Source organism: Myodes glareolus, chromosome 19 (assembly GCF_982192425.1).
Source record: "Myodes glareolus chromosome 19, mMyoGla1.1, whole genome shotgun sequence".
NCBI classification, from domain to species: Eukaryota; Metazoa; Chordata; class Mammalia; order Rodentia; family Cricetidae; genus Myodes; species Myodes glareolus.
Window position 1 is genome coordinate 48192398 of NC_142044.1, and position 18810 is coordinate 48211207.

General features: G+C 50.6%; 1 protein-coding gene across 1 annotated transcript; it reads left to right on the top strand.

The window, feature by feature from the left end:
• The first annotated feature begins 614 nt into the window (after positions 1 to 614).
• Positions 615 to 18003, top strand: Gtse1 (G2 and S-phase expressed 1). Its single transcript, XM_087899154.1, has 12 exons — positions 615 to 753; positions 955 to 1041; positions 2835 to 2892; positions 3000 to 3627; positions 5266 to 5421; positions 6899 to 7025; positions 8138 to 8512; positions 13723 to 13795; positions 15381 to 15617; positions 16420 to 16618; positions 17008 to 17223; positions 17630 to 18003. The coding sequence occupies exons 2-12, from the start codon at positions 963 to 965 to the stop codon at positions 17711 to 17713; spliced, it is 2232 nt and encodes a 743-aa protein (XP_087755280.1). The 5' UTR covers positions 615 to 753; positions 955 to 962; the 3' UTR covers positions 17714 to 18003.
• The last annotated feature ends 807 nt before the right edge of the window (positions 18004 to 18810 follow it).

Below are 18810 nucleotides of genomic sequence, written 5' to 3' on the forward strand. Positions count from 1 at the left end.
TTACAATTCTACCTATAGTGCAGGTCACACTGAACTGGTCACCATCCCTGGCAGGTGAGCAAGTTTGGGCACAACAAAGCCAGCTTGCATAGGCAAAAATCTGCAGAGAAGTAAACTGATGGCCTCCTTGAGTTAAACGACCTTGAAGTCAGCTTTCTGTTCAGTGCTATCCAAAGGCTCTTGATACTGGCGGCTAGAATGTGCTGTGGATGGCTCTGTCATGGTCACCCTTCACCAGATTACAGAAACAGGGAGCCCAAGATCAGGGGATCCAGTGGGGGTGAGAGGGAAGGCCAGAACAACAGAGTACAGGAGCGAGTCCTCAGGCTGCAGAGGGAGAGTCCCCGGACGCAAGAGAAATGTCACGGATGCGAAGACAAGCACTGGTGGTAAAACAAATTTCTTCTTAGCTGCCTGGTCATTCTCCATACCCCGCCCTCACCGCCTCAGCCTGGTTGCTGGCACAGTCACAGGCGGAACGCAAATGTCCTCCCTGTGTTTGCTGGGGAGAAGACTCACGGATACCTCCGGTGGGAGTGTCCGACACCGAGCTGAGCCAATCCGGGGCCTGGAGTGCCTTTTGAGTGCTCATTGGTCGCGCACATCAACACTCTGACTACAATTCCCAAGGTGCACCGAGAGCATCTCCCTGTTCAAACCGGCCAATCGGCGACCGGCGAAGGCCAGCGCTGCATTTAAACCCGTGGCGAAACACCAGCTGGGTTTTCGTCCCTCCGAGTGAAAGGCTACGGGGTAAGGAGCACGAGGTGGAGAGAGTTGGGAACCCGGCTCGCGCCTCTGAGGCCGAGGAGAACGGGCTGCCTGGCCTACTCTGCAGCTCAGAGTCAGGAGTCCGTTACCCCGTCTCGGGGCGCACTGTGTCAGGGCGACACGGAGCAAGCTGGGGCTTGCCTCTGACATGCCCTCACCCGCTGGTCACCTTTCTTCCTGCAGCGATCTTCATGGAAGGAGGAGACGGCCGCGACGTACCTTCGGCCAGCCAGGCAAGAGAGGTTAAGATGGATGCTGGTAATAAGGAAGGTAGGTCCCTTCTGTTTGTGCGACTGTGGAGTTCAGGCTATTCCTAGTTGCCCCAAATAGAATAGAAGACCACAACAGACCAAAGAAATGAACAACAAGTCTGGTTTGGTAAGCTAATGAATTTAACAGGGCCACTCACAGGGACATTAGCAACTTACAGCTACACCACCAAAGAATAGGGTCCCCACCCCCAGCAACGTAAACCACTTACATATCTTCAGAGGAACCTCTTGTACCTCTCAATTCCATGGGCCCCCTTCCCCAATTCCAGAAGGGCATTACTGGGCTCAGTCTTCTGATAATTTACTGTGGGTAATCACAGATGCTGTGGCATCAGAATGGCAACAAGCTTCCTCATGCACAGAGGACACTGTACCACCACACTCCACCTCTTTCCTCTGGTTTTTGCATTTTTTTCCCTCCTCCTCCACTTTCATTTCTTTTTGTTTTGTGCTTGTCTTTTGAGTCAGGTTCTCGCTTTGTAGCCTGAAACCCACTTTGTAGACCTGGCTGGCTTTGATCATGCAGAGATCCATCTGCTTCTGCTGCATGAGAGCTGGCAGATTCTTTCTTTGAAAAGAAATTCTTGCTAGGCAGTGGTGGTGCACCCCTTTAATCCCAGCACTGGGGAAGCAGAGGTGGGTGGATCTTTGAGTTCCAGGACAGCCAGGGCTACACAGGAAAACCCTGTCTCAAAAAAGAAAGAAAAGAGAAATGAAAACAACTCTTAACATTTATGAATTTTTGGAGGAGGGGCCATGGTGCACATGCTTCTGTAGAAAGAAGTTCAGAAGACACCTTGCAGGAAAAAGCTCTGCTTTTGTCTAGTGGGTCCCAGGGCTTTGAACTTAAGTCTTAGTGGACAGTAATTTTGCTCCCTGAGTCCTGGAGGACTGATACAGTTTTACATTTATTTTCTCCCTTTAGGACTAAGCACTGAGTCTCTGTATCTTATCAGGTTTTGTATCCTTTTCACTTTGACTCCTTGTGAGACTGCTTCGTACAGTAACTGATGCCCACTACACTACAAGAACTTTCCCAGACCAAGGCTGGCACCACAGTAATCTATGGGCGTAAACACTGTTGTTGAGGAGGTAACTTACCAGGCATAACTGTTTAGTACAACAGCAGTGGAGGCCCCACTGGAGCCTATGACCGCCATCAGCCACAGTTTTCTGTTTTGAACTACAGTACCACATATAGGTTCCCTGTAGTGGAGTAGACTTTAAATACGATTGGTAAGTTGTTGGTCTGTTAGAGGAGGCGGAGCAAATCACCAGTTGGGCCAACCAAGGCTTTGCTAGGAATATGGACTGGGTGGAGGGCAGAGTGACTGGGAACGGATCCAAGGAACACTGGTAGTCCACAGGTACTTACTGAGTCTCTACTGTGAGTTGACACGTCCTTGAACTCATTGTTGATGGATGGATAGGTGTCTTGTAATTTAAATCTGGGGGAGCTGAAGTAGGTGATCTTTAGGAAATAGCCCTGTGCCCGAAGGTGAGCCAGCCCCCTCAGAAACCCTCGGAACGCTCTGTGGCGATGTGTAGACTCTGTCACAGCAGCAAGTGTCTGTGCTTTTGGGTTGGGTCAGCACACTCAGAACTTGAGAGTGAAAATGGAGACTGAGGTGGACTTGAGTTCCCCGTGAAAAGGGATCGAGCTCCAGTCACCATCTCTTCCTTTTCTCAGAGTGAAACTGAACAGCAGCTGTGAAACCAGCAGACCTGGTGATATTTTCCCGTCTTATCCTAGCCCCAAGTAACAGTGGACTTTTTCCCTCCATCCCCTAGACATTGTTCTTTTGGAAGATGAAAAATTTGACTTCGACCTTTCCTTGTCTTCTTCAAGGTAAACGAATGCATTTTCTTCCCATCCCCCGGCAGATGCAGTCACTAAAGCCCTTTATCTGGATGCTGGTGTAACTCATCGCTGTTAATCCTTTTCTTTAAATGCAGTGCAAACGAAGATGATGAAGTCTTTTTTGGGGCTGTTGGACATAAAGAAAGATGCATTGCTGCCAGTTTGCGCCTAGGCAACCAGGTTTCCGAGCAGGCTCTTGCAGCAGCCTCTGGCAGCCCTCTTACCTGGAGCCCTCTCACCGGGGAGAAGTTTGTAGAGGTGTACAAAGAAGCCCACTTACTGGCCCTGCAGATAGAAAGCCACAGCCGAAGAGAGGTGGCCCAGGCTGCCAAGCCCCCAAATCCTGGGAAGCAGGGCGTGGAAAGATTTCTGCAAGACTCAAAGTTAAAGATAAGTCTCTTTGAAAAAGAACAGAAGAGAGAGAAAAGCCCCATGTCATTGAAAAGAGAGACATTCTGCCTGCCAGTTTCAGGGGTACAGCCTCCGTTGGGGGAGACCCAGCTGCTGGCGTCTCCAGCCCTGCTCAGTTCCCCTGTCCCAGTTGGCCCTGTTGAGATCCAGAGCAACCAGGATCTGCCCTGCTCCTCTCAGCCGCCGCCAGGGGTGGCAAGGACCTCCCAACCCCCACATCAGGCTGGGCCTCCAAGGAGAATCACCAGCAAGCTGCAGCCACCCCGAGCTCTGCCTGTAAGAGGAAAACCTCTTCACCTGGCCACAGAGAAGGTAGACAAAACACATAGCAACGGCCCAGGGGACACAGCTCCCCATCTCCCCGCCTCTCCTCAGCCCATGCCCTGCTGTGGAAGCTTCATGGGAGGGCCTGCCACTCTCAGGATTCGAGAGCCTGGGAGTAGAGCCAGAATCCGGACAGTGCAGGGAACAGTGATGGGGAGCTGCCCGGCGTGGGCCCCTTGGATAAGTACTGTTCCCTAAGTTGGGCTCTAGTTCCCTGGGGCTGCGACTTTATACCTTTCTTTCCAGGCGTTGCATGCGTGAGCTGTCGGAAGTGACAGTAAACAAGTTGGTAGTTGACCGGAAAACTCTAGAAAACTCAGGGTCCTGGAGGCTTGGTTGGGGGTAGGCAGAAGGGCAGATGGCCGAGACAGCTTGCTTCCAGGTTTGCCTGCTCTGTTCTTGTTCGGGAGAGGGGGCTTCTGAGAAGAGATGCAGAGTAAAGGTGTCCTAGGGTGGCACCTGTTGTGATGTCCTGCACCAGCGCCATTATATAGGGGTCTGCAGTAAAAGGAATGGCTTGGGGAGGTTGTGGGAAGGTGAAGCTCTGCACATCCCTTTCCCCATCTATAAGCCCTCTGCTGACCATGTCTGTTCCCCCAGGGTCCAGGATGCTCTGGGTGGGATCTGCTAGCAGCACATGTGGACATGGAGCAGGATTTGTGTGTGATCCGTGCATGGTGGTGGGGCAGGGCTGGGGTCACAGCACCTGCAGGGTACCAGGCAGGGTTGTGGGTGTGGCCCGCATCAGCTCAACATAGGTGCTCACAGCAGCAGCAGCAGCATTCATGGTTGTCGGTCCAGATGAGCAGAGAAATACAATGGGATCATATCCACATAATGGGCTAGCGTTTTAGTGAGAGTTGCCGTGTCCCTGGGTATGTGTTCCAGGCGGTTTGCTTTACGTCTCATGAAGTGCTAAAGAGAAAGCATAACTGTTACACTCTCACACTGAAGCCGCCGCTTGTGTGCACATGGAGCAGCTCCCTGCTGCCCTTGTCCCTGAATATGTCAGGAATTTGCTCTTTGCCTTACAGGCCAAAGACTATGGCTTTCAGCACTTGGCCTGAAAGCCTCACTACAGCTAAGCTATTACTGTGGTAGAGGGTGACCATGCAACGAACAAACCTTTGCACGCAGCATGTAGAACATGTGTGACTGAGCCAGCTTCTTCACTGGGTCTCTTGTTTGTTTTTGAGACAGGGTCTCACTATGTAGCTTTCTGGCCCCTTACTTACTGACTCTCTCTCTCTCTCTCTCTCTCTTTTTTTTTTTTTTTTTGAGATAGGGTTTCTCTGTAGCTTTGGAGCCTGTCCTGGAACTAGCTCTTGTAAACCAGGCTGGCCTTGAAGTCACAGAGGTCCACCTGCCTCTGCCTCCAGAGTGCTGGGATTAAAGGCGTGCACCACCACTGCCCGGCTCTCACTGACAGAGGAAAAGCCTCAGAGATCTTCCTGCGAGCCGCCTGTCCCCATCTGACATGGCCTTAGTGGGGAGGTCAAGTCTGTCGTTGTTCTGTGCTGTTTCCCTCACTCTAGCGGAGGAGTTGACTGGCAGGGGTTGGGAGCAGTGGTGCCAGCTCTGGCCTTGTGAGGCTGTAGTCCTCACCTTTCAAATTAACATTTTCAGCTCAAAAAAGAGGTGCCAACTAGTGTTCAGAGGATGAAACCACCGAGTCAGAAGGGATCCCAGAGTGATGTGCCCCTGGACAAACCCAGCACCGCTCCAGATGCTGCTAGTAGAGGGAGCCGCCCAGGCAAACGTTCCCTCCCCGTTCCTAGTAAGGTGAGTTGGCTGGGGCTGCAGGACTGCCACATGTCCTCCATGGCAACAAGGTGCCAGTTTTGTATATTTTGATAAGAATTAAGTTGATGGGGTGGTATTTTATTTGATAAATGCTTGCGTGGACATAAGTTAGATCTCTAGGACTCATTTAAAAAGCCTTGTTTGGTGGTGTGTGCTTGTAATCTCAGCATTTGGGGGAGGGAGGGCAGATGAAACCCTGGGCCTTGCTTGCTGATCAACCAGCTTAGCCTACTTGGCGAGTGCCAGGTCAGAGAGAGACCCTGTCTTTAAAAGGAAAAGGTGTCTGAGCCTGGCAGTGGTGCATGCCTTTAATCCTAGCATTGGAGGCAGAGGCAGGTGGATCTCTGTAGCTGATCTACATAGTGGATTCTAGGCCAGCTACAGCTACTCAGCGAGACCCTGTATCCAAAGTAAATAAGGGTGGAGTTGTCCTCTGGTCTTCATGTGCGTAAGTGCGCGCACACGTGCACACACACCCCAGTTCAGGAAAGTTGGAAGCAATCCACAAGAGGTGCCTGGGTTACAAAGGAGAGAGGCTGGCAGTGTGCACTGAACTGGCTTTGGCGCTTGGTTCCCGGCTACCAGTTCTCGCTGATCCCTCATAGCCTCTACGGGAGACGTGAGTGTTGTTCTGTCGTCTGAGCTAACATTGGGCTGTCACCTTTCTGGGACTCTGAGCTACTTATTAGAAATCATTTATTAAAGTTGCCAAAAGCTATGCCTACAGTGACTGATTTGGGGTCTAGGTTGAGCCCCACAGTCTTGAGTGTTGCTAGCTCTCCTGTCCATTCCTCTAGCAGAGGCTTGGACATTACATTCTAGACACAGTCCACCTTCCAGGTCCATGGGCTTCTCCTGTGGATTCATCCAGTTAGACTGGAACTATTCAAAAGGGAATTTGCCTTCGTACTGAACACGGATGGCTTTTTTTGATAGTGTTGAGTGAGTGTGTCGGTTTCCACAGTCTTACATTAGAATTAGAATCATCTAGGGTGACTCAGAGTCTGTGTGTGGATGTGTGTAGGTTCCATGCAGCCATCACACTACACTATTGCTTGTGGAGGACCCATGTAGGTTGATGTCCACAGGGTGCCCAAAGCCATGCTCCGCGGAGACTGGGGGATGACTCTGTTACTTCAAGATTTTTAGATTTTGTTTTATGTGCATGAGTGTTTTGCCTGCATGTGTGTCTATGTATCATGTGTGTTCCCAGTACCCAGAGAGGTCAGAAGAGGGTATCAGCTCCCTTGAAACTGGAGTGATAGATGCTCGTGAGCCACCATGTGGTGCTGAGCATTGAATCCAGGTTCTCTGCAACAGCAACAAATGCGCTTTCCTGCTGAGCCATCTCTCTAGTCTCACTAAAGATCATTTTTAAATTCTACTTTTGCAGATTTAAGAATGTGTATGTAGGTAATAAAGTCCCTGCTAATTTTTTTTTCAACTTTTCTCTCAGTCGGGGCTGAAGAAGACCCTGTTGAAGCCACCTGGCTACACCAGCAGTCTCACGAGGAAATCCTCCACCTCAGGGTCTGCTTCGAGCCTCACGTCTGGTGCATGTGTGTCTCCAGCAGCAGGCAAAGGTGAGCAGATCAGCTAGTCAGGTGAACCCTGGCGCACCATATGTTTGGGCCTCACAGGATGCTATGTAATTATAGGTAAGGACTGAGGGCTGGGTAGGAAGAGACTCATTGTCCTTCTGCCCCAGCGTACTTTCTCCAGTAAGTACTTTCTTTCAGTTGGAGGCACACAAACTCATGAAGTGCCAAGGAGAGATGGATGCTTCCACTAACCATATATCCAGAGCACAGGTGCTAGCTAAGTCAGGCCAGCCCGGCCTGGGTCATCTAGGGCACATGCCCTTGGGTTCAACGTGCCTAGACAAGGCTGCCACCCAGTGGTGAAGTGGTGTAGGGGCTAGGGAATGCATCTGTCTCTCGAGTTTGCCTGTGGATTCTGGCCATATCCATTTTTGCCATCGTGGTGAGGGCTTGTCACAGATGTGAGAAATCTAGAATCAGCCTGATCTGAAGTCCTGACTGCTACTCAGTGGTTAACAGAACTCAGTGTCCTTACCTTTAAACCAAGTCATGTCATTGGCCTTGCAAGGTTCCTGTGAGTCTGGGAGCGTTTGTGGGTCCTTCCGTGGCCCTTGAGTCCATGATCAGGAAAGCTCCTGCTGCTGCCTAGGCACTGTGAGGCGAGTCTTGCTCCACTGACTCAGAACTTTGACACCGTGTGTTGTATACAGTAGAGTCATTGAGCCCGGTGAGACTGGGAAGGGACCTGGTAGGACTAACACACGGTGTAGATGTGGCTACAGCATTATTCTCTAAGTTTCAAGTGCAGACGCAGATTTTAGTAACTGCTGATGCTTAGCTGGTATTCAGCTCAGGTCTGGGCACCCTGCTGTCCCTGACTTTGGTGATCACCTAATGGGCATGTACATGTTGCCTGTGGCTGATGTTAGGTAGATCGTGTAGAGGTGTCATATTGCACACACGTACATGCGTGCATGTGTGTGTGTATGTGTGTGTGTGTATTGGTATGTTAAGGTGTTAGGTATTCTAGAGGTGTCATATTGCACACGCGTGTGTGCATGCGTGTGTGCATGCATGCGTGCGTGCACGTGTATTGGTATGTTAAGGTGTTTGGGAACACTTGAGTGACCAGCCTTGATTATCTCCTTTTGTAGCAAAGTCCAGTGATCTTTCAAATGTGCCCGCTAACAGCTCTCGGCCTCTGTCGAACTCCAGCAAATTGGGCAAAGTAGGCCCCGCCTCTCTGCATCAGGCTTTGCCAGCAGTCCCTGCCAGGGCATCTTGCAAACAAGCCAAAGGGGCTGATGCTGCCCAGACAGCGGTAGAGCAGCCCAAGGCCTCCATCCTGACTCCTCTCAGCCAACCACCTCAGACTCCAGAACAAGGAGGACCAAGGCTGGGCCCTGACACCCTGACATCTCAGCTGAATAAAACGAGCAGCGTAAAGCGGCAGGACTCCTACCTAAACTGCAAGACAGAGGCTGTGTCTACTGATACAAACCTGTTTAAAGTCCCCCAGTTTTCTGTTGGTAAGTCCTGGGTGTGTTTGGTCTTTAAGATTTGGGGAGGTTACCAGTATCTCTAGTGCTGTTTTTAACTTTAGCTCTGACATTCTGTCCGAGGCGTATTTTGCCCACTTACTGTGTCCATTCTTCTTGTGGGTGAGCCATAGCCCCTGGGCTGCTGCTTGCTCATTGTTGTCTTCAGTGTGGTCATTATGTCTGGAGCTGTGGCTTTTAATTTGTTGTCTGGGTGGGTTAGATCTTTGTCAGTCTGTTAGGATGGTATTGGTGGTTCTGCTTCTGTGGGTCTGTTTATAACCATCTGGATTGTGTTTTCATTAAGGGTCTGAGCTTGGCAGCCAGTGAATGCGCAGACCAACCTGCTCTACTCTGGCCTTTTTAACCTCTCACAGATGGGTCTAGAAGGGTGTTGTCTGGAATGGTCTAGCCCTGGCACTGATGTGGGGAGGGAGTTGCCCAGATAGCTGTCTTCTAAGCTCCATGTTAGTTTGTTCCATCCACTCAGGCTGGGTGGAATGAGCTGTTTCCAAGCCCTTTTACCCTCTAGGAGCTTATAGGGTTTTTTGTTTGTTTGTTTTGTTTTTTATCTCATTGGTCTTTGGGACCCACCACCAGCACACAGTAAATACTCACTTGCACAGATTTATTACTTCTCATGAATGCTTGACTTTTTTTCTAGCCAGCTTGTCTTAAACTATGCCTCTGGGCATTTACGTTTCTCTATTTCAATATACCTTTTTTTCTTTCTTATTCTGTTATCTGACTGGATGATTGGCCTCCAGCATCCTCCTCTCCTCATCTTCTCGCTCCTCCTTCCACATTCTCCTTCTGTTTATTCTCTCTGCCTGGCAGCCCTGCTAATCCCTCTCCTGCCTAGCTATGGGCCATTCAGCTCTTTATTAGACCACTCAGGTGTTTTAGATGGGTGAAGTAACACAGCTTCACAGAGTTAGACAAATGCAACACATCTGTGCATCATTAAACAGACGTTCCACAGCATAAACGAATGGAACTCATCTTCAACTACTATTCCACAGCAGTCGCTCCTGTTGACCTTCAGGCTTCTCTCCCTGTGTGGTGTGCTGCTGCTGTGTATCTGCCCACTCAGGAGATTCCACAGAGCTCTCCAGATCTTTCTTCCGTGTGGCTTCTCTCCAGTTCTCTGGCTCTCAGATTCTGGTACCTTAGTCCCCTAAACTCAATCCACTGTCAGTTTCAGCCACTAAGACTGTCCTGCCCTGTTTTGTCAAGACCAGCTTGTGCTACATAATGAGTTCTGGGACCCAGGAACACACCGTGAGACAATATAAAAAAACAAAATGGCTAGGCGATGGTGGCACATGCCTTTAATCCCAGTGCTTGGGAGGTAGAAACAGATGGATCTCCCTTAGTTTGAGGCCAGCCTGGTCCCCAGAGCGAGGCCAGGGCAGCCAGGGCTGCAGAGAAACCCTGTCGTGTCTTTTCCCATTTGAAGCACATCTTGAAGCTTAGGCTGTAGCTCAGTGACAGAGTCCTTTCCTAGTGCTGAGGCCCTGGATTCAATCCCTACCTCCACACACAAATAGAAATAGAAGGCTCTTCATTGAAAAAATGATTTTAATTTCTATTTACCTGTGGGTGTGTGCGTGCACCGTGACACAGCTGGAGTTCAGAGCACAACTCACAGGAGTTGGTTCCTGACACCTTTAATCCCAGCACTGGGGAGCCAGAGGAAGGCGGATCTGAGCTCAAGGCTTCCTAGTCTACAAAGCAAATTCCAGATGAGCCAAGACTACACAGTAAGATCCTGTCTCCAAACAAACAAACAAACAATAACAAAAAACAGAAAACCAAAATAAATAAAATAGAAAGAGAGAATCAGCAACAAGAGAAGCATTGAAAGTTATTGACACTGGCGGGGTCGGCAGAGGCAGGGTTTTCAGTCTCCTGAGAGCAAGGAAGCCCTGAGCACACAGTAAGGTTTCACAAGTGGTCAGCATGGGAGGCTTTCTCCTTGGCCTGTGGCAGTCAGACAGTTGCTCCCCCGAAACCTGTTATCAGAGGTGGGACTCTTGCACATGGTGGCAGCCGCTCTGTCAGCTCGTAGTTGGTTGGTCTCGGCCTCCCATTCATCATTTTCGTTTTCTAGTGGAAAGTTCAGAAAGAAATAGCGGAGGCAGACGAAGGTGGATCTCTGAGTTCAAGGCCAGCCTGGTCTATATAGGGAGTTCCAGGGTAACTAGAGCTGTAATCCCTACCTCCAAAACAAAAACACAACAGAAGGAAGAGGAGGAGGAAGGAGAAGAAGAAACAGGGAAGGGAACAGTGAAAAAAGTCAGGCATGGTGGCTTCTGCCTGTGATCCCAGTACTAGGGAGACTGAGGCAGGAGAGCACAAGTTTTAGACTGATGGGCTACAGAGTGAAGCCCTGCCTCCAAACCAAACATAACCCCAGATTGAGGCCTCTGCTGAGCATCTTTATGTGTGTGATTGTTTTGCCTGAGTGTATATGTGTACACCTTGTGTATTCCATGCCTAGTGTAGAGGCCAGAATTATACACAACTGTGAACTACCATGTGGGTGCTAGTGGTTTTAACTGTGGAGCCATCTCCAGCCCACGTTTACATTTTAATAGAAGACTTGGCCCCTATCAAGGAAGTGTCCTTTCAGATCTTCAGTGCAGTGGGACAAGAAAAGTTGGCGACAGACTAAGACTAACTGGTGCTTTGGTGTGGTGGTTTGAATGGGAATGGCCGCCATTGACACTCATATTTGAATAATTGGCTCTCAAGTGATGGAACTGTTTGGGAAGGATTAGAGAGTGGCCTTGTTGGAGGAGGGTGAGCTTTGACATTTTGAAAGCCCGTGCCATTCCCAGGTAGCTCTCCCTCTCTGCCTCAAGCTTGTGGCTCAGATGAGCTCTCGGCTCCTGGTCTAGCGCCATGCTTGCCTGCCTTGCTGCAATGCTTCTGCCATGGTGGTCATGGACTCTTTGAAACTGTGAGCCACATTAACTGAGTTCCTCTGTCAGTTGCCGTGGTCATGCTGCTTCACAGCAGTAGAATAACTAAGACACTTCTGGTTTGCTTTCTGTTGCTGTGAGAAACACTACGCACCTTGAAAGTATTTAGCTTTCACTTCCTCATCACTGTCAGACCTGGAACTTGGAACAAAGACCACATAAGAATGCTGCTTCCAGGCCTAGGCCCACGCAGCTTCTGGTGCTGGGCCCTTTGCTGCACCAGTCCGATGGAAGCTACTCCTCCATTGAGGTTCTTTATCCTACGTATGTCAAGTTGGCAATAAAGATTAGCAGTCACAGTTGGAGTGGTCCTTTTGGCCAGAGTAATCTCTCCGAACAGCAGTGCTGAGCTGAGATCAGAAGCCCAGTAAGGAGGCAGCCACTAGATAACCCAAAGAACATTCCGGGCCGAAGACATGATGCTGTACAGTTCCCGTGGCAGAAAGGCGCTTGAGCTCCTAGAAGAGAGGGAAGACAGTATTGAGAATGCAGCTGGGACAGATCCCGCTGCAAGCCCCAAACATTGGTTTTGTTAAAGAAGAAAGAGGAGGAGGTGGTTTATTCCCCCCTCCCCAATCAAAGTCTGAGTAGATAGAGGATATGAGGACACCGTGGCCCTGCTGTGTGCATCTGTCAGGAGGAGTGAGGTGAGACACTCAGTGGTTCCTGACAGCAGGGTGCTGCTAGGGTGCAGAGGGGGCAGCAGCATGCTCAGTCATAGTGGTCTGGAGCCTCAGGGTTACTGTTGCTGTGCTGAAACTCTGACCAAAGCAGGCTGCAGGGTGCGGGTGCTATTTCATTCAATTCCATGTAATGGTTCATCAAAGGCCGGAACTCAAGCAGGGCAGGAACCTGAAGATAGGAGCTGATGCAGAGGCCGTGGAGGGTGCTGCTTCCTGGCTTACTCCTCGTGCCTTGCTCAGCCTGCTTTCTTACCGAATCCAGGACCACCAGCTGAGGGATGACACCACCCATGTGGGCTGTGCCTCCCCATCAATCACTAGTTAAGAAAATGCCTTACAGGCGTTTTCTTAATTGAGGTTCCCTCCTCAGTTGACTCTAGCTTGTGTCAAGCTGACATACAACTAGCCAGCACAGAGCCCAAGGGAATAAGGCAGAAACTCTCGTGACATGAGAAGCTTTTGGGAACGAAATGGCAGCAGAGAAGTTTGTGACTTATAAGGGTGAAGGCTAAGGCTTCCAGGACCAACTGGGGTGGAGGTGGCAGGAGACTTGCATTCTCCCCAAGATTGCACTCCTCATTGGTAACACTTATCAAATCACCTTGACAGTGGTTTTACAAACAGGGGTGGGAGGTGGCGCAGGCACAGGCAAATCTTTGATATGGATTTAAAGAATGGGGGCTCGGGCAGGACTAGAGGAGGAGTGAGGTGAGAAGCTTCGAGCAGTTCATGATGGGGTGGGTGCAGAGCTGCTGGGGTGCAGAGGGTGACGGGAGTGTGGTTGGTGGTGACCTAGGAGCCTCAGCTGGCCTTGTGTGGCCTGCTGAGATGGGCCTGTTTTGTGGCTAGGGCCAAGGGTTCTGGTGACAGCCTCTTTACCCATGGTTTCTGAGACAGCCAGATAAATACATGGAGGTCCTGGCTCCTGGGTCTTTGGGTTCCCGGATTGACTCTCAGGATCATGAGAGGCAGGTTTGTGTTTTATCTAGAATCATGTGGTAGAGGGACAGTGGTGTGAAAGGCCATCTGGGTTATGCTGGGCTTTGCTCAGTGACTGGTGAGCCCACACTGAATTCTAACTCTGCTTGATGCCTGTCAAATCCACCTGGAGACCCTTCTCACTTGTAGACAGTGTATGTAATGTGTCTCTGAGCTAGGGATGCCGCAGCTCAGGGATGTGAAGGTACGGTAGGCTTCGCTGGATTGCCTGGGACTCCATCCACATGATATCCACGTGCATGGGAATGCAGGAAGCAGCCTGACAGGCGCAGGAGACTTGGGATGAGCCTGCCACATAACTCAAACCCAGGCCAGCTGGGAAAGGGGCTGGCATAACGGTTCAGAGGGTTTTCAGCATCAGACCCAGCCCATAGCTCAGTTGGAGTCTTATGAGGGTTTCCTGTGTGTCTTATCTGATCTTCTGTCTGTACTTTACATGGACGGTTGGGAAAGTGGGGACATTTAAAGGAGAGTGCCCAGGTAAGAGCACATGCCAGGCTTCCCACATGGCTCTCTTCTCTTGTGTTCTTAGGCGAGTCAATTGATGGTATGACCCCAAAGTTCTCGCGAACTCATCGGCTACAGTCCTGGACGCCAACTAGCAGGTAGCTGACAGATTTGCCTCCTTTTTCGCCTTTTAAGAACTGCTGTGTGTCTGCAGGCTCCGGGGAGTGCCACCTGGGCTGCAGGTCAAGCTTCTGAGGTGCAGGCTTTCTATCACACTTCCCTACTATTGTGCTGTTGTGGGTACCGCTAGCTCTGCCACAAACTCCAGTCCACAATAGCAAGATGGGTAGGACAGTGGGCTTGGCCCTTGGCAGCGGGTGGGAGCTTGTTCTGAGAGCACCCCTCATGCCTGGATTGCTCTGTGTAGGAGCCCATCTTTCAGCTCATGCTGTTTAAAGTTTGTTTCCAGACTCTGAAGAACATAGAAGTTGTCTTTGGATGGGAGAGTTGGTGGGTGACTTTCTAGGCCTGCCAGGGCTCTGTGTTAGTAGTATGTCCTGGAGCTGCTTCATCACATCTGAGGCTATTGTAACAGGCACACCAACGCCTGGTTTGTGTGTAGTTATGAGTCGGGGCTGGTGTGTGTGTGTGTGGTATCTCTCTAGACTGGGCTAACCTCAAAATCAATCTTCCTGCCTCCTCCTTTCCTGCTGCTATTATTGGCTTGTGCCACCGTACTGGGCATCTGGGATTTAAATGGGTGTGTAATTCTGAAGCCTGGTCATCCTGATCAGGGCATCTACAGATTGTCTATGGGTCCATTGCTCGGCACACCATGTTTTCACATGGAAGGGCAAACATGGTGTGGGGGACTTTGTTTATAATGTCACTAATCCTATTGATTGAGGCTCTGCCTTCTGACCTAATCATCTCCCAGAGGATCTGTCTCCTGTGTCATCATCTTGGGGGCCAGGCTTTCAACATAAGAATTTGGGGATGCAAACATTTAGTCCATAACTGGTAATAATTGACTTGACTCAACCTCTGGTTTAAGAACAACAAGCCGGGCGGTGGTGGCACACGCCTTTAATCCCAGCACTCGGGAGGCAGAGGCAGGTGGATCTCTGTGAGTTTGAGGCCAGCCTGGTCTACAAGAGCTAGTTCCAGAACAGGCACCAAAGCTACAGAGACCCTGTCTCAAACCCTCCCCCCACAAAAAAAAAAAAAAAAAAAGAAGAAAGAAAGAAAGAAAGAAAAAGAAAAAAAAAAGAAAAGAAAAACAAAGTAACATTTGGGACAGATGGTGGTTAAGGCATGGGTGCTGCTAGGAAATGCTGAGTTCCCTAACTCTGTTTTGACCTCATAAGCCTGGGGCTGACTGGGCAAGAGGTGAAAACCACCATCAGTTCACCTCTTAGCCACGGTCTGACGGGAGCCCAGATGTCTCTGTAGAGAAAATCTACCGGCATGAGTATCTCCTTAAGTCCCTTCTGACTCTTCCATGGATGATACCATGGATGATACCATGAATGCCACCATATTCAAGGGTGTTCTAGTTACCTGGGGGACAGGGTGGAGGCATTGCTTGCAGAGGAACCTGGAACTCATCCAAGGTCTCATGGAGACTCCCAGCGTCCTTGAGTCTGGTTCACGCCTGAGTCCTTCTCAGAACAGAGCCTGCTCAGACTGCCTGGCTGCCCGTTCAGCTTCAGTGTCTGTTGACGATATCCCTGTTTTCACCAGAGTCATCAGCAGCACTCCTGTGAGGTGCTCATTGGGACCCACTTCACAAGGACTGCCCAGCAGTGTGAGGACCCCTGTGAGCACAAGACGGATGTCTGCACTGCCCACACCTGCCAGTCGGCGCCTCTCTGGCCTTCCATTAATGGCACCTCAGTCCATGCCCAGGGCTTTGGCATCCCCACTGTGTCTGCCTGCCCGGCGACTTTCTTCTGAGCCTAGGAGAAGGTCAACAGTCAGGTAAAAAGCAAGGATCGAGTGAGCTTTTGTCTTTAGTTCCTCAGACCTCGGGGTCTCCTGTGTTGGGAAGGTGCAGGCAGCAGATAGGAGAAACAGGAAAATGAGCTCAATGAAGCACAAAGCTCAGCGTGTGTGTGTGTGTGTGTGTGTGTGTGTGTGTTTTAAATATAATATGAAAAGAACTCTTCTCGGGTTGTTGTGAAGCCCATAAACCATGACAAAGAAGGTATTTGGTTCCGATTTGTGGATATTGTTGCTCTTCCTGGTTGCCACGTTCATTCAGCCCTGAGTCATCAGGCGCTTAGGGTTGTGCTAGGTGCCGAGAGGTCTGGGCTAGAGGGAAGCACAGCATACCAGGTGTGGCTGTTAGTGCAAGGCATGCTGTCACGTGGAAAGACTGGGCTTCCAACCTGCCCAGAGTGAAGGACCAGGTCTCCTGAGAGAGCAGTGGGGAGGGTCACTCAGGCAGGCAGGCACTTGGCTCACCTAGGCCTGGGGGTGGGGTGGGGCTAGCTACAGCCTGTGGGCAGAGATAGAGCCCCTCCTGTGTAATTTAGTGGCTCTATAGAGAAAAAGGCTGATGTGGACAGGAGGTGTGAGGCTAGACTGATAGAATCAGAAGTGGAAGGAGCCCTGACAATGCTTGGTTCTCCTACCTGTTGAGGGTGTTCTCAGAGTTAGGCCACTGGTGCAGGCCTCTGGCCCCAGGGCCAGGTGCTGCTTCAGAGACTGCTTTCATGCCATGGCTGATGAAAGGTATTTTAGGAAGATCATAAAAGTTTTTCTCTCCCCCACCCTCCAGAGCGGAGCCAACACAGGAGAGCAGCGGCAATGGGCAGGGCCAAGGCCTGTCCTCTGATGAGAGCTCTTCCCCTCCATCTTCCGTGCCTCAAGCACTTGACTTTTCTCCAGAAAAGAGTGACTTTCCTCCTTCCCACGGCTCCACCGCAGTCACAGCTCAGGGTGAAGCAGAGACTCAAGAAAACACGAGCCCCAGCAAGGTACATGGAGCTGATTGCAGTGAGGAAGCCCTCTGAGATGCATGGAGAGCCACAGACAGGGACTCATAGCTCCCTTCCTCCTCCTCCTATATCTGGGCCTATGGTTCCAGCAGACTCGGGGGGAACTCAAGACTGGGAACTAAAGAAATGTTTGACAAGGGAGTTGGTTGGGGTCAGAGGCTAGGGATGGGAGCAGGCTGAACCTCCCTACTAGTTCTGGGAAGGGGTGCACTGCCCAGAGGGGAGCTTACTCCCACTCTGTGTGCCCTCCAACCTTTCCCTTAGGCTCCAAGCTGTGAGTCTAGGCCATAGGCAAAGCCTGGTTTCCCAGGGTGGTTGCTGGGCACCAACATAGTACTAGGCTTTCCCTCTCTCTGTGCCCTGCCTAGGATCTTCTCCTGGACATCAAGCTGGACCAGCTGACCATCACTCCTGAAGCAGGGGGCAGAGACCTATCTGACCACCCTCTCATCGACTTCAGCAATACCCCTGAGTCGAACATGGCTTTGGGACCCAGCAGCTGGCCCCTGATGGACCTTATAATGAATACTCCAAACATGGCCAGAAACAATGTGGGGAAACCGCCAAAGGCTGAGCTTGGGCAGGTGAGAAGCGGCAGAGCATCCATACTGACTTCAGCCCAGGGTGCTGTCAGACCTGGGCCCCGCATGGTGCCCTTGGGGCTCACAGGCTTTGTGTTTCACTCTCATGTCGGGCAGGCTTGGCTTCTCTGCGGTCACCCATTGCCCTCGGGCATCTTGGTGGACCTGGAGGTTCCCTCAGGAGAGCAGTCAGGTCCCCAGCACCACATGGTCCTGCTTCCTGTGTCAGGGTCCCACAGTGCTTATGAGTGTGCGGGTCTAAGAGTCTTAGACACAGTGCTTGAGTCTCCGTGGCCTCACTGCTGTGCTGAGTTGATTTCTGTCCCTGGGCTCAGCCACCGCAGCTGCTTGTGTCTGTGTGTTGGCCGCCCAGACAGCTGTGTTCACCTTGCTATCCCTTCTCTTCCAGCTGATCGACCTGGACTCCCCACTGATTCAGCTGAGCCCCGAGGCTGACAAAGAAAATGTGGACTCACCACTGCTCAAGTTCTGAGCAGGGCACCTTCTGTCCTTCGCGGTTGACCTCTGACCGGTCCTCAGGCTGTAGACACAAATGTTGGAAGGAATTGTATTTGACTGGGGGGAGGCCTGCTACACTGCTTGTGTCTGGAGTGGCGCCCAGGTAGGGTTCCCACTGTGGACCTAAGCATCTACTTCTGTGGCTGCCCCGCTCCCTGCCTTGATTCTTTTGTATGTAAAATAGCTAATGACTGTTTGTAAACTTAAATTTGTTTGAAAAGTTAAATATTCTAGATTTAAATTAAATTATAAAGTACATTAAAATATGCTTGATTTTCACACTTGATGTTTGGACATGGAGAGCAGTTTCTGTCTCTCCAGACATTATAGAAGACTCATTATCCAACCTTAATTTTCAAAAATAAAGGGAACTAAAATTGGTATAAATATCAGTCTCTGGTCCACCCCAGGTACACCAGCCTGTCATCAGGGCAGGCCGGATAACCTGCATTGTTGATATGGTTGGCTAATTCTGATGCAGTAGTCAAAGGGGCACAACTTTCACGGCTGCTCTGAGCTGTGAAGGAGGGTCACTTCAAAGTGATAGCCCCTGAGCCTGCCACTCTCTCCCCTGGGGCACTTCTGAGCACACACCAACCAGATGATGTAGGACACTGGGAAGAAGGTCACTGGAAAGCCAGTCCCATGCTTGAAGCCTCACTTCAGAAAGACTAGCTACCTGGAAGCCACTGATGGCAGAAAGCACTATGTGGAGCCCGCTCATGTCTCTGCTTCAGTCTGGAGCCTCTCGCTGTCCGCAGTTGAGAGAAAGAAGTCTGGATGGGTCTCTCATTCCCTGGTTATGTGTTGAATGCAAAGCTGCTAGCTGGAGTATGGTTATGGCATCAACAGGACAAAGTGAGGAGGTTTCACATGGCATTGCCACATCTGTACGTCTATCTAACATAGATCCTGCATGCTGCATTTCCTGAAGGGATGGAAGATTGTTCCCCAGTGGGCAGTAAGTTCTAGAATCCTGAGCATTAGCAGTTTAAAGTGCCCTCACCTTCCCAGATCTAATCCTTTCACATGGGAAAAACAAAATATGGAATTGAACTCAGTAAGCAAGTA